This window comes from Camelina sativa, chromosome 14 (assembly GCF_000633955.1).
Source record: "Camelina sativa cultivar DH55 chromosome 14, Cs, whole genome shotgun sequence".
Lineage (NCBI taxonomy): Eukaryota > Viridiplantae > Streptophyta > Magnoliopsida > Brassicales > Brassicaceae > Camelina > Camelina sativa.
In genome coordinates this window covers 25,900,893-25,915,094 of record NC_025698.1, presented here as the reverse complement: position 1 = coordinate 25,915,094, position 14,202 = coordinate 25,900,893, and the positions used below count along the sequence as shown (strand labels likewise).

The 14,202-nt window shown below is 40.0% G+C and overlaps 3 protein-coding genes across 3 annotated transcripts; all 3 read right to left on the bottom strand.

The window, feature by feature from the left end:
• LOC104743987 (leucine-rich repeat extensin-like protein 2) lies at window positions 498-1,064 on the bottom strand. The gene has a single exon (XM_010465018.1). The coding sequence runs from the start codon at window positions 1,062-1,064 to the stop codon at window positions 498-500; it is 567 nt and encodes a 188-aa protein (XP_010463320.1).
• Window positions 6,465-8,088, bottom strand: LOC104742489. The gene is made up of 2 exons (XM_010463503.1): window positions 6,676-8,088; window positions 6,465-6,529 (listed from the first exon to the last, which is right to left on the bottom strand). Exons 1-2 carry the CDS (start codon window positions 7,778-7,780, stop codon window positions 6,483-6,485), a joined length of 1,152 nt encoding a protein of 383 aa, XP_010461805.1. The 5' UTR covers window positions 7,781-8,088; the 3' UTR covers window positions 6,465-6,482.
• LOC104742488 (glycylpeptide N-tetradecanoyltransferase 1-like) lies at window positions 11,010-12,439 on the bottom strand. The gene has a single exon (XM_010463502.2). It carries the CDS (start codon window positions 12,432-12,434, stop codon window positions 11,196-11,198), a length of 1,239 nt encoding a protein of 412 aa, XP_010461804.2. The 5' UTR covers window positions 12,435-12,439; the 3' UTR covers window positions 11,010-11,195.

Sequence of the window (14,202 nt, the reverse complement as noted above, 5' to 3'; positions counted from 1 at the left end):
ATGTGACATAAATCCTTACCGCGAACTCAAGGAAGTATCTTTCTTGTTTGTCCCGCGGCACACATGTCCAGCTGTAGTAGGGACCTTCAAATTAGTTTAGAAGAATTTTTGTAATCTTCCGAACAAGTTTCGATCCTTTGTCACGGGTAAACCTCCATACACATGAACCAATAAAACAAGTAAGTAGGTTACTTCAAAGCTCCAAACACATGAACCAAAAGAAACAATAAGCATACACACAAGACAAAAAAAACACCATTGCAAGAGAAACAATACGCATACGCACAAGACAAAAAACACCATTGCAAAAGACACCATTGCAAAAGAAACAATACGCATACGTACGAGTAACCTCCATACACATGAACCAAAAGAAATGAGATCAATAAAAGAGGCATCAGTTTCTAGAAAGAAACACTACGCATACGCACAAGACAAAAAACACCATTGCAAAACATTAACTCACCAATTTCTCTTCTAACATTCACAAAACACCATTACAATACATGAGAAGAGGAAAAATCATACCATTGGGTGTTCGGTATAGGTGCGGGAGAGAGGACGGTCGTGAACTTATCCCTGTTTGGAACCAGAATCAGTGCATTTAGAGCACGCAACAGGTCCTCCTGGAGTTCCGGCAACACCGGAGAAGATGAATCTTCGAAGTTGTTCCCTTGAGACAAAGGATGCGATGGATGCGATCGAGTTTGAGAGGGTCGGACTAGAGAAGGCGGAGGGTCATCCTGAAGACCGACATGAATCTGTGGATTGAAGTTGACTTCTTCTGAAGGAGTCCGGTGTAGTTCGGGTGGAGGTGGGTGTGTAAATGAGTTCTGAAAAAGTTGTTGTGGCGGAGGATAGTTCTGGATCTGGGCTGCTGATGATTGACGTTGCAAATTGGCGACTTGTATTTCAGGCGTTTGGAGAGGAGGAGGAGGATCTTGGACCGTCGGCGTGAAGTTGTACTGACTGGGCAGAGTGTTAGGCCGTCGCTTTGGTGTTGCCCCTCTCGGTCTCTGAGCAATGTTAGGAGCAACTTTCCTCTTTGTTTCTCGATTTGGCATCTTGTTGGTGATTGATAGAGAGACTGATAGATTCGAAGATAGAGAGAATTCAGATGAAAAGATCGAGAGAGTAGGGTTTGAGAGACTAGAGTCGAGGAAGAGTTGAGATGTTTCGAGTCTGCGAGGTTAATGGTTTGATAAGTGAGACTAGAGTTTCGTAGATGTTAGTTGTTAGTGGTTAGTGGTTAGTGGGCTTAGTTAGGTGTGAGCTAAGTATTAATTAGGCCTTAATTAGGTAAGTGGGCTACGTATTAATATTTAGGCCTTAATTAGGTAATTAGTTTATTATTTTGGTAAAAATTATAATTACAAATTTAAATTATTTTGGTAAAAATTAATACTTATTGAAAATTAATTTAAATTACAAATTACAAATATAATTTATTTGGGTTTAAATACTGATATCTGTAATATATTAATCATAATGATATATATATTAAACATAATAAGCATATGGATCTTCGTCTTCTTCTTCATCATCAGAAGAAGATAAATTACACAGGAATTCATTTTCTGGATCCGCATCTCTAACATCATAATCAAGCTTTACTGGATTAGCTTCTTCTACCAAATTGTCGACTATGAGATCTTCAATTGTAGTTATCAATACAATATCATCAGTTTCTGTTTGCAATAGAGTCGGTTCGTTGTTTTCGTACTCTCCTGAAATGTTTCCTCTAGGATTTACTTTTAGAACACTGAGTCACTCCCGCTTTGGTTTCTTTATGTATAGATACGGAATATAGCAAACTTGATCCGCTTGAAGTGTTGTTTGCAAAATCATAATTTAGTATGGATAGTTACATTTATGTGTAAATATCTAAATTATATGGAGTCTTTACGTACTTAAAATAAATGGTTCATATTTATTGTATTTCCTCGATGAGTTCACGTCTGCAACACCACTATTGCTCTTCCGAGTGCTTCTACCGAGAACATGATCATACCACTTACACTTAAAAAGTGTGATCTTCAAGTTTACCATCCCCTCATACTCAAGTTCTATGATATCAGTTATGTTCCCGTATAAATCCGCGCCATCAGATGCATCAGTGTAATTTTCACTAGTAGCACATACACCATAGTTACATGTCTTCCGTCCAGCACCGTGAGTCTGCATATGAAACACATAGCCTCTTGTATAGTACATTGGCCAAGTTTTGACCTTATGCAAAAGTCCATGCACTATCTCTTGAACCCAAGTAGGGAATGGATTTGTGGCGTTCCAGTATATAACATGCATTTACATAAAAACATCTGTTTCTATTTATACATAAAGTATAAATAAATGCATTAATAAGTTTTGCAAGTTGTGTAGACATACATAATCTTTCACCCACACATGAAATTCTTCAGCTCGTTTCGTGGAGAGTTTTTTTTTGGTCAATCCTGGATATTTTGTAGAAAAAGAATCCTCGAACATACTAACAAAGCAATATATATATATATATATATATATATAAAATAATTGTGGATTTTCTAAATGAAAATGTAAGTTGAGAGTCTTTTTTATATACCTCTCAATTGGTTGAAAATAGTCACAATTTCGTAAAACATATGCATGGGCACATTGATAGTCTCTCTCTGAAAGCCATATGTCATGCATTTCCCCACTTGGACGACCGACATGAGTAAATATATTAGGTACTCCAGGGACATGAAACGCAGGGACTTCACCGTCGTTGAATCTTGTTAACCTGATCAAATGAGTTAATTCAAATTAATGATTTACTTTGGTTATCTTCAATCTACTTAATTATATATGCATTTAATTACCGTGACTTTGTTTGTATATGATCGACAAAGTAGTGCTCTGAGAAATAAGCAATATCGTCATTGATATATGATTCAACAATTGATCCTGCCGTAAATATTTTGTTCTTTACTTTTCCTTTCAACTTTTTGAAAAACCTTTCAAAAGGATATATCCACCTATACTGTACAGGACCTCCCAATTCTGCTTCATATAGAAGATGTATAGGCAAGTGCTCCATCACATCAAAGAATGATGGTGGAAAGATCTTTTCTAAGTTGCATAAGATTAAAACAATGTTCTGCTTTAGAATCTGAATGCGACTTTTTTGCAAAGTTCTCGAGCATAAGTCCCTGAAAAATGCTCTAATCCCTACAATATATATATATATATATATATATATATATATATATTAAAGAAGTGTAAAGCTGAATGTATCTTATTGACAGGAATTACATCGTTCTTATACAGAGACTATAAGACTATGTAAGGAAAACAAAATATACACAATAAATAGAAAACGTTGACAGCGGAGATTAGATGATATGATTTGTGATTGAAGCTGTTAGATGATACGATGGAGATGATGATCTGTGATCAAATCTGTTTTCCTTTTATGTAGATCCTTAATACGCCCCCTCAAGATGGAGGGACTAAGGTGACTCCAATCTTGTTGCGCAAGTGATGAAAGATTGCACGAGGGAGAGGCTTTGTTAGAGCATCTGCAAGTTGGTCTTTTCTGGAGACATGTGAGACACGAAGTTTTCCGTTTGAATCAGCTCACGAATAAAGTGGTAGTCGATGGCGATGTGCTTCATTCTGGAGTGGAAGACTGGATTTGCACATAGATAAGTGGCTCCAATATTGTCACAATAGAGAGTTGGAGCGGTATGTTGCTGCAGACCAAGTTCAGAGAGAAGAGAGCATATCCATATGATTTCAGATGCGGCATTGGCTACGGCTCTATATTCTGCTTCGGTTGAAGACCTCACGACGCCCTTCTGCTTCTTAGATGACCATGAGATCGGGTGACTACCAAGATATATGACCTAGGCATTTGTGGAGACGCAGTCAGTGACATCGCCTGCCCAATCGGCGTCGGAGAAACCATGTAAACTCAAAGGATTGCCTTTACGAAAATATAGACCATAGGAACTTGTGCCAGCAAGATACCGTATCACTCTTTTTGCTGCTTGCCAGTGATCGATAGTTGGAGAGTGCATGAACTGTGACAAGCGATTTACATTATACGCAATATCTGGGCGAGTAAATGCAAGGTATTGGAGACTACCCACCAATTGTCGAAACTCAGTTGGATTGGAGTGTGGTTCACCTGATAATGTGAGTTTCGGACTGGTTGCCATTGGTGTGGTGACTGGTTTTGCATCCTGCATTTTCATCTTCAGCAAAAGATCTAAGACATACTTTCTCTGATTCAAGTGAAGACCATGCTCTGTTCGGATTGCTTCAATACCTAAGAAATAAGAAAGTTCACCCATATCTTTGACAGAGAAGCGTGTGCCCAAATTTTGTAGAATCCGTTCAACAACCGCATCATTGTTCCCTGTGACAATGATATCGTCCACATATACCAAGACATAGACCAAGAGACCATTGTGACGAAGAACAAACAATGATGTGTCGGAGAGAGAGTTGTGAAAACCAACACTTACAAGATATTGTTTAAGCTCCATATACCAAGCGCGAGGAGCTTGTTTGAGGCCGTATAAAGCTTTTCTCAAATGACATACATAATCCGGATGATCAGGATCAACAAACCCTTCTGGTTGAGAAACATACACATCTTCATCGAGGTTACCTTGGAGAAAGGCGTTATTAACATCAATTTGACGTAGAGGCCATGATTTGGAGACTGCAACGTCGAGAACGGTTCGAAGTGTGGTGGTTTTGATGACCGGACTGAACGTTTCCTGGAAATCAACTCCTTCTTGCTGATTGTAACCCTTTGCAACCAGCCTCGATTTATATTTATCAACACTGCCATCGGGAAGAAATTTGGTGCGAAAAATCCACTTGGTATCAATAACATTATATGAAGGATGCGGCGGTACCAGATCCCAAGTGTGATAACGCAGCTGGGAGTTAAATTCATCAGACATAGAGTTGCGCCAATGTGGATCACGGAGTGCTTGCGTGACGGTCCGAGGTTCATTAGCAGATGGAGAAGTAAGAGTCGAGTGAAGGCCAAATTTTCGATTAGGTTTGGTGATGTGATTCTTGGCTCGAGTCTTCATGGGGTGATTGTTGGTAGGTTGAGGTTCTGGTTCCGGTTGGGGAACAACGATCGGAGAAGGAGACGAAGATTGGGACGTGGCATCATTAGTGGATTCACGGGCTGGTGAAGAAGATGCCTGTGGGCTTTTTGATTGGGCCGAATTGGGAGAAGATGTTGTTTGGGCCTGCTTAGAGAGATCAAGAGATGTCGATGATGATGAATGGTGATGTGTCGGTGTTGTTGCAGGCGAGACGGAGCGTGAACAGAGACTGGCGGTGATGGTGTGGGTGTTGCCGTTGAAGTTGTCGGTTGTCCTGACGGTGGTGAAGAGGCCGAGCGCGGAGTCACCGGAGTTGGTTCCAGGGACGACGGCGGAGCTGCTGTGAGTGGCGGAGAAGAAGAAGGAACCACTGTAATTGGAGGGATCCATGAAGGGGATAAGTTTGATTGTTCCACAGGAACGGAAGAGGACATAGAAAGATATTTGAAAGGGAATTTTGATTCATCAAACACAACATGTCGAGAAACATAGATGCGGCTGGATTTTGGTTCAAGACAAATGTAGGCACTCTGAGTTAAGGAGTAGCCTAAGAAGATACAGGGAAGGGATTTTGGTTGCAGTTTATGGGTGTTGTAAGGTTTTAGCCAGGGGAAACAAAGAGAACCAAAAACTTTGAGCTTGTTATAATTTGGGAGTTGGCCGAACAGTTTGAAAAATGGGGATTCGAAAGAGAGAGTTGGAGTGGGCATTCTGTTTATGAGGAAGACAGCAATAGTAAAGGCATAAGACCAATAGGTTGTTGGAATATCAGAATGGGTGAGTAGAGCGAGGCCTGTTTCAACAATGTGACGATGTCGTCGTTCAGCCAAGCCATTGTGCTCTGGAGTGTGAGGAGGTGAGGTTAGATGACTGATACCATGGGTGGATAGAAATGGGCGAAGAGCAATGAACTCTCCTCCATTTTCAGAGAAAAGAGTCCCGATTCTTGAAGAAAAACGATTTTCAACAAGAGAAGTGAATTTGATAAAAGTTTCACGCACTTGAGATTTTTTATGAAGAGGGTAGAACCAAGTATAACGAGTGAAATGGTCTACAATGAGAAGATAATATTTAAAGTGGTCAATAGAGAGGAGAGGAGAAGTCCAGACATCTGTGAACAAATATTCAAGAGGGCGAGAAGAGGTGATGGAGGTTTGAGAAAAAGATAATTTGTGACTTTTATTAGATAAGCAATCACTGCAACAGAGTGGCTTGGACAGGGAATCAGAAATAGGTAAATGAAAACTAGAAAGCATTCTTTGCAAAATAGAAATTGACGGGTGACCAAGGCGAGAATGCCAAGTCAAAGCATCAGCCTTGAGGTTTATTGTAGAGGTTGAAAAAGCAAAAACTGGAGAAGACGCAAGGGGCCACTCATAGAGCTCATTGTTAGTTCGTCCTTGGAGCAACGGGGTCCCCGTACTCAGATCCTTCACCTGAAAGGAAGCCGGGGCAAATTCAACGGAAACCTGGTTAGCATTGCATAAACGATATACTGAAATCAGATTCTTTTTCATATCAGGTACATAAAGAACATCATTGAGTGAGAGAGGTCTGGTTTGAGTAGAGAGAGAAGTCGAACCAGTGTGAGTGATCGAGAGACCTTTACCATCACCAATTACCACTTGTTCCCCACCGGTGTATGGCTGATGGAGACTGAGATTGGCAAGATCAGAGGAGATGTGGTGCGTAGCACCGGAATCAAATACCCAAGGGTTGGCAGCAGCAGGGTTTGCAGTAGTGAAATGGGCTCGTGGTTGCCAAGGTGTAGGAGATGCAGGTGGGAGCTGCGGCATTGACAGTTGTGGGCAACGTCGTGCACTGTGGCCTGTGATGCCACAAATTTGACAGCGGCCAAGGTACGGACGAGGCGACCTGGAGTCATGTGAGTGACGTGGGGAAGGAGTCCAGTTGGTGTTGCGCTGATTGGGTTTGTTGAAACGGTTGCCGTGGTTGGTGGTGCGCTGGTGGACTGCAGGATTGGCACTCACAGGTGTTGGTAGAAGTGGTTGAGTCGACAAAAGCTTTGACTCATGGTTGATAAGCTTTTCATGGAGCTCCGTCAACGTTGGTGGTGTGTCACGACCTTCCACTTGGTCAACAATGGATTTGTATTCATCGGGCAAACCTTCAAGGATGATCTCGACTTGATCTTCATGGTCAAGTGATTTCCCAAGAAGAGCAAGTTCATCGAAACGGGTGGTGAGACCTTGGACGTACACATCAATGGGTTTGTTGGCTTTCTTCCATTGTTTGAGCTGGAGCTTGATTTGACGGATGTGACCACGGCTAGGCTTGGCATAAGTGGAAGCAAGGGTGCTCCAGATCTCAGCGGCAGAGTTGGCACGGGAGAGCAGTGGCTGAACAGACACTGAAATAGCACCAAGGAGGGCGTTGTACAAGAGTTTGTCTTGACGTTGACAATGAGCAAACGCTGGATTGGGAGAGCTGACACCATTGACATTGATTGTGGCATCTGGGTACTGCTTGGAACCATCAAGATAAGCAGCCAAGTCATACCCATCAAAGAGAGCATGAACTTGTCTACTCCACATGAGATAGTTGGTAGTGGTGAGCTTAGTAACATTTGTCATATTGACATGAAGAAGAGAGGTAGGATTTGTCGGGACAGTTTCAGCAGAGACATTTTCGTCTGTAGGAACAGGGGATTCATTGGAAAGAGACATGATTAAGAGAGATTTGAAGCAGGAGAAGAACAAAAGAGAAAAGAAAGAAAAAAAAAAAAACTTTGAGGTCTAGGTATCTCTAAGCTCTGATACCATAAAGAAATGTAAAGCTGAATGTATCTTATTGACATGAATTACATCGTTCTTATACAGAGACTATAAGACTATGTAAGGAAAACAAAATATACACAATAAATAGAAAACGTTGACAGCGGAGATTAGATGATATGATTTGTGATTGAAGCTGTTAGATGATACGATGGAGATGATGATCTGTGATCAAATCTGTTTTCCTTTTATGTAGATCCTTAATATATATATATATATATATATTCAAATTGATCAAATCTGTTTTCCTTTTATGTAGATCCTTAATATATATATATATATATATATATTCAAATTGCATGTCTCAGAAAATTAATTTTGTGGGGGCATTAATAATTGCTGCTGAGGTTGGTCATCGGATCAGAGTTCATTGCTTCGAAGAAATGACACTCAAATCATCCAAAAAGAAGGGAACTTGGGTTGTGAACATGCGATCGGCTCATAATTTCATGCCCGACAAGAAAGTTAGTAATTTTAATCACTGGGAGCAGTGGTACTTCAACGTCTGAGCTGACTATAAATATTCTGAGAGTCCGTTGGTGGAAGGCGGAGAGTGTGGGTACGTTTTAAACAATCATCATATCTCGATCGATATCATGGTGATCATGGGGACATTTTAACTTTTACTCTTTAACAAATTTATAAATCTTAAAGCAATAGAGAAGAAGAATAATTTTGTACGAGTTTGTTTGTCTTCAAATACAGGTGATATTTCTAGGAAAAAGTACCATCTGTTCTTTTTTCCTTCCAATATCTCTCATTAATCAATGGAGTATTATAGCAGATACAAGACCAATACAAAACTTCAGAAAACAATTTAATACATAAGCAGAAATATGTGCCATATAATGAAGATAACAAGCATGACAAAGTGAATTTGACGATGCTTCCTTCCGGGTAAGCCGCTATCATGTTATTAAACATGGTATGTTCCTACTTTATAAGTCATCTTACTTCAATGTGATGTTTATGCCTTCTTGGCATTCTTTGTTTAAAACTCCTCACCACATAAACAAAGCCCGTTGCTTCTGAAATTTTTCTTTGAAATCCCGACAATCTGATACCAATTAGTCTATATCGGTGTCCTTGTGTGTATTAGAAAATTTTACTTGCTACTGGTATAATCCCATCTTATTATACATCTGAGACCAAAGACGTCGCTGAAGATAGTCACAACAATTATGACCATCATATCGAGAGGTCATGTATACCAACACCGTGAATAAACCACAAGATCATCTCACAGACACTTGTGCCTCTGTAGAGAGGAAATAAATCTCTAACAGCAAGAATCAAAGTGACGTCGGCCAATGTTGTGGAGACCCAAAACAAAGACAAACCCAGCCATGGATTTGTTAACAAAACCATCATCATATCCAGATCACCATGTCCTCCGCTGCTAGATAAACCCGCCAAGAAGAAATAATGCCAAAGTTTAGTGATGCGATCTGACTGGAGTTTTATCTCCTAGTCTTCTAATCCAAAAGTTGATAAGCCTGGATCCCAGATCTGAGATTGAAAATTGTTTCTCAATTTGATAAAACTCACGATGGAGTTGACTTTTTGACGATGTTAATGAGGAACGATTCCAATCATGAACCTAAGGACGCCGCCAAAAACGATCTTCAGCGGAAAGGTGCCGACACTACTCCGAAGATCTTCTCGGATTGTGGTCGGAATGAAACTCTCGCAAATAGAGATAAAGACAATAAATTGGATGTCTGAAATCAACCAAATAGTTTGGGAAACCATTGGCCAGTGTTACTAAAAATCTATAGTATCTATGCAAAGTAAAAGAAGGGAAAGAGCCGACCGACGCCAAAGAAGCCGGCGCCGGTCGGTAACAATGACAAACAATGTGGTTTTTGAAGAGTCGCTTTTAGAGAGAGAATAAAAAGAAAAGTAGTTTTGTGTTTTTTATCAGAAGTACCATCGGTCTATTAACAAAAGTTATAACGATTATTATATTTTTCAGCGTATACAATTTTTTTTTTTTTCACTTTTAATTAAAGAAGATTAGTACACTAATCAGCTTATCGCCAGAAGTCCAAATTTACCCCATACACTCACACTTTTTTTTTACTCCAAGGCTATGGCTGCCTTGGAACCTATCAAGGATAATGAATAAGCTGTGAAAGCGCATATGGTATTCACCTCAGACCAGAGATGTAGTAAAAAAAAAAACTATTTTGGCTCATTGGAAACAAGTCTCTCTCATCTCTACACTCTGTACATGGAGAGAGCAACTCTGGCAATATTGATGGTCGGTCTTCATTTTCTACTACCTCAAGCATCATATGAGTCAAAAAAAAATTCTCGCTCTTTACCATAGAGAGAGAGTCTCTAATAGAGACACTCTTGGAGCATCAGGTGCTAAACTACTACTTCATCTTTAATTGCAGAACTCTCTTTTAGGATGTCATATCAAATGGGTTTAGCAGGGATTTCATCGATTGGTCTATTTGGTTTGCTCTAAACTGTTGAATGTCACATCTTCTTCTGCTGAACTAAATGTGTTTGTTGTCAGTTCTCACGTCCACGAGCTTCCTGTCAACAAGTATGGTGTTGACCCACTGAAAAGTGTTTTTTAAGGTATTCAGGAGGTAAAACAATTCTTTTACTAGTGTTCCCTCACTTCCACCTGTAAAAAAGGCAATCTCGCCAAAAACTGCCACATAAGAGAGAGTCAAGGAGCTCTGTATCTGCTTCCCGTTAATTCTCTCTTCTCATAGCAAATAGTGTTTCAGAATTTTGATCCTTTGATACTTGTCTTCTTGGTCAAGAAACTGGGCTAACTTGTACTATTAGGTAAGCTTGGTGGAGACTGGAGAACTATTACATCAATGGTAACATTAAAAGTATATATATTGGTTTCCAATTGCTTCCAAGATTTGCTTTTGTATTTTCTCTAAAACTTTGGGAAGTTTTGTTACACTTTTTTACCATTACAATATTTTGATGTGCCAATATGTTATTGATAAAAAGCATCAGTTTCACTACCTTAAAGTTCCAAAAACAAATCTGAGGCAAATTTTGTTGTTTGTGTTGATAGTTCAGAGGAAAAACGCAGAAACATTATTTTGACTTTGTAGACATGCAAACAAATAAAAAGGCTCTAAACTTTCCTTCTTTTGCCAACAATATGAGATGCCAATTATTTAATAGTATATAATAGATACATATAAGAGATGCCAATTATTTAATAGTATATTAGATCAAGCTTACGAGAGAGCAAGCCCGACTTCACTTGTGATGGCTTCAATGCACTTCCCAAACGGTAGTTATAGAGATAGTAGTGGGATCAAGCTTACCAGAGAACAAGGCCAACTTCTGATGGCGTCAATGAACTTCCCAAACGGTAGTTATAGAGATGGTAGTGAAGAAGAGCACCCTCTGATCGACAAAACTTCAATTCTGTGAAGAAACTCGCATTCTGCATCACGTCCAATGCATAGAAAATATCGACACCTTTTTGCTTAGAGACGGTTAGCACATCATTCATCAGCTTGGGAAGTGAGGTCTGTGTCACGACATTGTAGTAAGAATAAGCACATTGAACTGTTGTGTTTTCCGGGTTACGAGAGGCAGAGTTGGAGATAGTGAAAGGAACAGTGTAGAAGCTGCAGAAGTCCGTGACATCATAAGTTTCGGGGCTTACTACCAAGTAAGTGTGGATGACATCTTTTCTCGGGAGAAACCAGCGCATGACATCTTCTGAATCAAAGCAAGCCGCAACTCCAAACTGGCGAAGGTAGTTCCTGAGCAACTCTGTGACACCAAAGCAATCAGATAGTTCCATTTCCCTAAACCCAGGAGTGCTCGGTGCATCTGGTACTTTGTAAAGTTTGACGGTCCTGGACATAGTCATTCTTTCACCAAGGGCTGCATATCCAACATCAATTAGCTTCTTCGGGTTCAACATTCTGCCCCAGTATTGGCAGGTGGTGACTGGTCTAGAGACTACATCACGTGAGGGATAAGCGGCTTGCCATATATTCTTCAAGCGGACCCTTCTAGTCACCTCCATGATCAGGATAGGAGCAAGTCTCCTAGACCTGAGAGACTTGTCGATACACAAGAAATTTATATTAGCCATGCGAACAACCTCATCACGCACCCTGATTCTTGCTGGCACCCCACTGATGAAAGCAACGAGCTTTTTAGTGGCCTTGGCACGGACTCCAACATGCCAGTTCTGGTAATAACCAGGTGGACACAATGCCCACATCAGCCACTCCTTCGAGGGATGGACCTTCAAGTTAGGTTTATCAGCATAGTGAACTTTGAAAAAGTTGTAGACCTCTGAGCACATGTCATCAGATTTCATATCACATGCGATCCATTCATAGTCTTCATGAAAGTTGTACGGCTCCTGCTTGACCTCAGATACCAAAGTTGGTGGCTCAATTGGGCCTTCAGGCAAAGTCGTGTCTCCCATATCCTCGAACTGCACAACAGGTTGAGTCTCCCAAAACTCATGAGTCATGGTTCCACTTCCACCTGAAGTATACTCCTTGGGATTCGGTTTCGGTTTTGGATCTGACATTTTGATGTTTCGTCACGCTCCTTTATATAGCAACAGCGATGTGTTTGGTCATTTATTCGGATTCATATTACGATGCTTTGAAATTATGGTCACCTAATCATGCAATCGTTCGTTCAATGGACTATAAAGGTCTTGGCTTTGACCAACAGATAAGTAAGTGATTGTATAATTTATTTTTAACGTCTTGAGAGATATTTAAAGTTTGAAAGTTTCTTTGATATTGTTAATTTCATCTATAATTTAAGGTTTTTTCAACAAGTGGGGGAATGTTGGGCATTCGGGTAAAGTATAATAGTAGATATGCCTCATGTTAACCAGCCGCTCCATCTCATCTCCCAGTCCAATTCATTTCCAATCTTTCAGTTTTCGAGTATTTCGAATTTTTCAAAACTTACCGTCAGATTTAGGTGACTTCACGTGTCATCAGTGATGACTCATCACCTGCTTTCTTCAAAACTTTTCGCGCCATAATTCAGTTAGCGGAGACGGCCGAACGTCGCAGTTAATTTGACGGACCGTTGGAATAAGCCTCTCACGTTCAAAAAAAAACAAGACAACTTAACGCTCCTTATTGGGCCTTTTATTTTAAGGTCCAACAATATTAATCATCCGTATCTTATTTTAAAAATACTTAGGACAATTTTTTTTTTGTTTTTTTTTTTAACTTTTCGATATTCATTCCTTCCATTCATCTTATAGTTTTTCTAATTTTTTTCGTAACATTTCCTAAACCAACAAAAAAAATGCACTTAGGTATCTCAAGAATACTCTCGGAGTCTCAACCGTTTTTTTTCTCGGAGGTGATTCCCCCAAAGCAACTTTTCCGGCCAAAACCTCTCCTATTCAGACCACGGCCGGCGCTGGCTTCTCTGGCGTCGACCCCCCTTTCCTGTTTTCCTTAGTTTTCAATTTTCTATTTTTTTTTTTTTTAATATAAACCAATAACATCGGCAAAAGTGATTCATATGGCTAGCCGATTCTTGTTATTGATTCAATATCTCATCGCCCTTCTCTCGTTTGGAGAGTGTTTTCTTCCAATCAACAACCGGCATTGTAGTCGGAACAAGATCGGTGTCTTTCCGCCAAGGATAATTCTAGGCGGCTTCCTGTGTTACAATTCTGATTCCTTTGGTCTCCAACATCATCAAGACCATGATCATATCTTCAATTTCTCTAATTTGATAAAAGGTTTCCAAACCCATATCTGGGATCCAGGAGGTTCAATTTACAAAATTGAAGATGATGGAATACGATTATGGATTGGTCATTTAAACGGAAGTCATCTCATGGTTGTGTCGGGGATTGGTCACATAAACGGAAGTCATCTTATGATTGTGTCGGAGATTGGCTTTTTGGTTCCTCCTTGCTCAACAAGACAAATAATTCTCCACACTATCGGTGCTATTATTCTCTCCCTTTTGATCCTTATCCCCTTTAGTATTCGGGAAACGGTGTTAAAATTCAAAACTAGAGATATTAATCTTGGATTTGATGATGTGCTAGCACTTTTCCAATCCGACCAAATTGTTGCTCCTGTTCATGTTTATATTGTTTGTGTGATGGAATTATGGTTGCCCCAGTTTGACCCCTGTTGGGTAGAGATGTCGAGTTTTTATATGCTTTGGGCCAAATATTGGCGACAAGTTATGATTGGCATTGAGGAGATCTGGTGGATGAGAAATATATTGGTGACGATTAGATGGGAATCTACTAACACAAGAGGCTCGAGTACTTGGCTTGATAAAATAAAACTATTTGTATTGCAGAG

Coding starts and splice junctions, on each gene's coding strand:
- LOC104743987 (XM_010465018.1), bottom strand. CDS start 1,064: ATGCCAAATCGAGAAACAAAGAGGAAAGTTGCTCCTAACATTGCTCAG.
- LOC104742489 (XM_010463503.1), bottom strand. CDS start 7,780: ATGTCTCTTTCCAATGAATCCCCTGTTCCTACAGACGAAAATGTCTCT. Junction 6,530..6,675: donor TCTCTCGATCACTCACACTG/GTTCGACTTCTC, acceptor GCTTCCTTTCAG/GTGAAGGATCTGAGTACGGG.
- LOC104742488 (XM_010463502.2), bottom strand. CDS start 12,434: ATGTCAGATCCAAAACCGAAACCGAATCCCAAGGAGTATACTTCAGGT.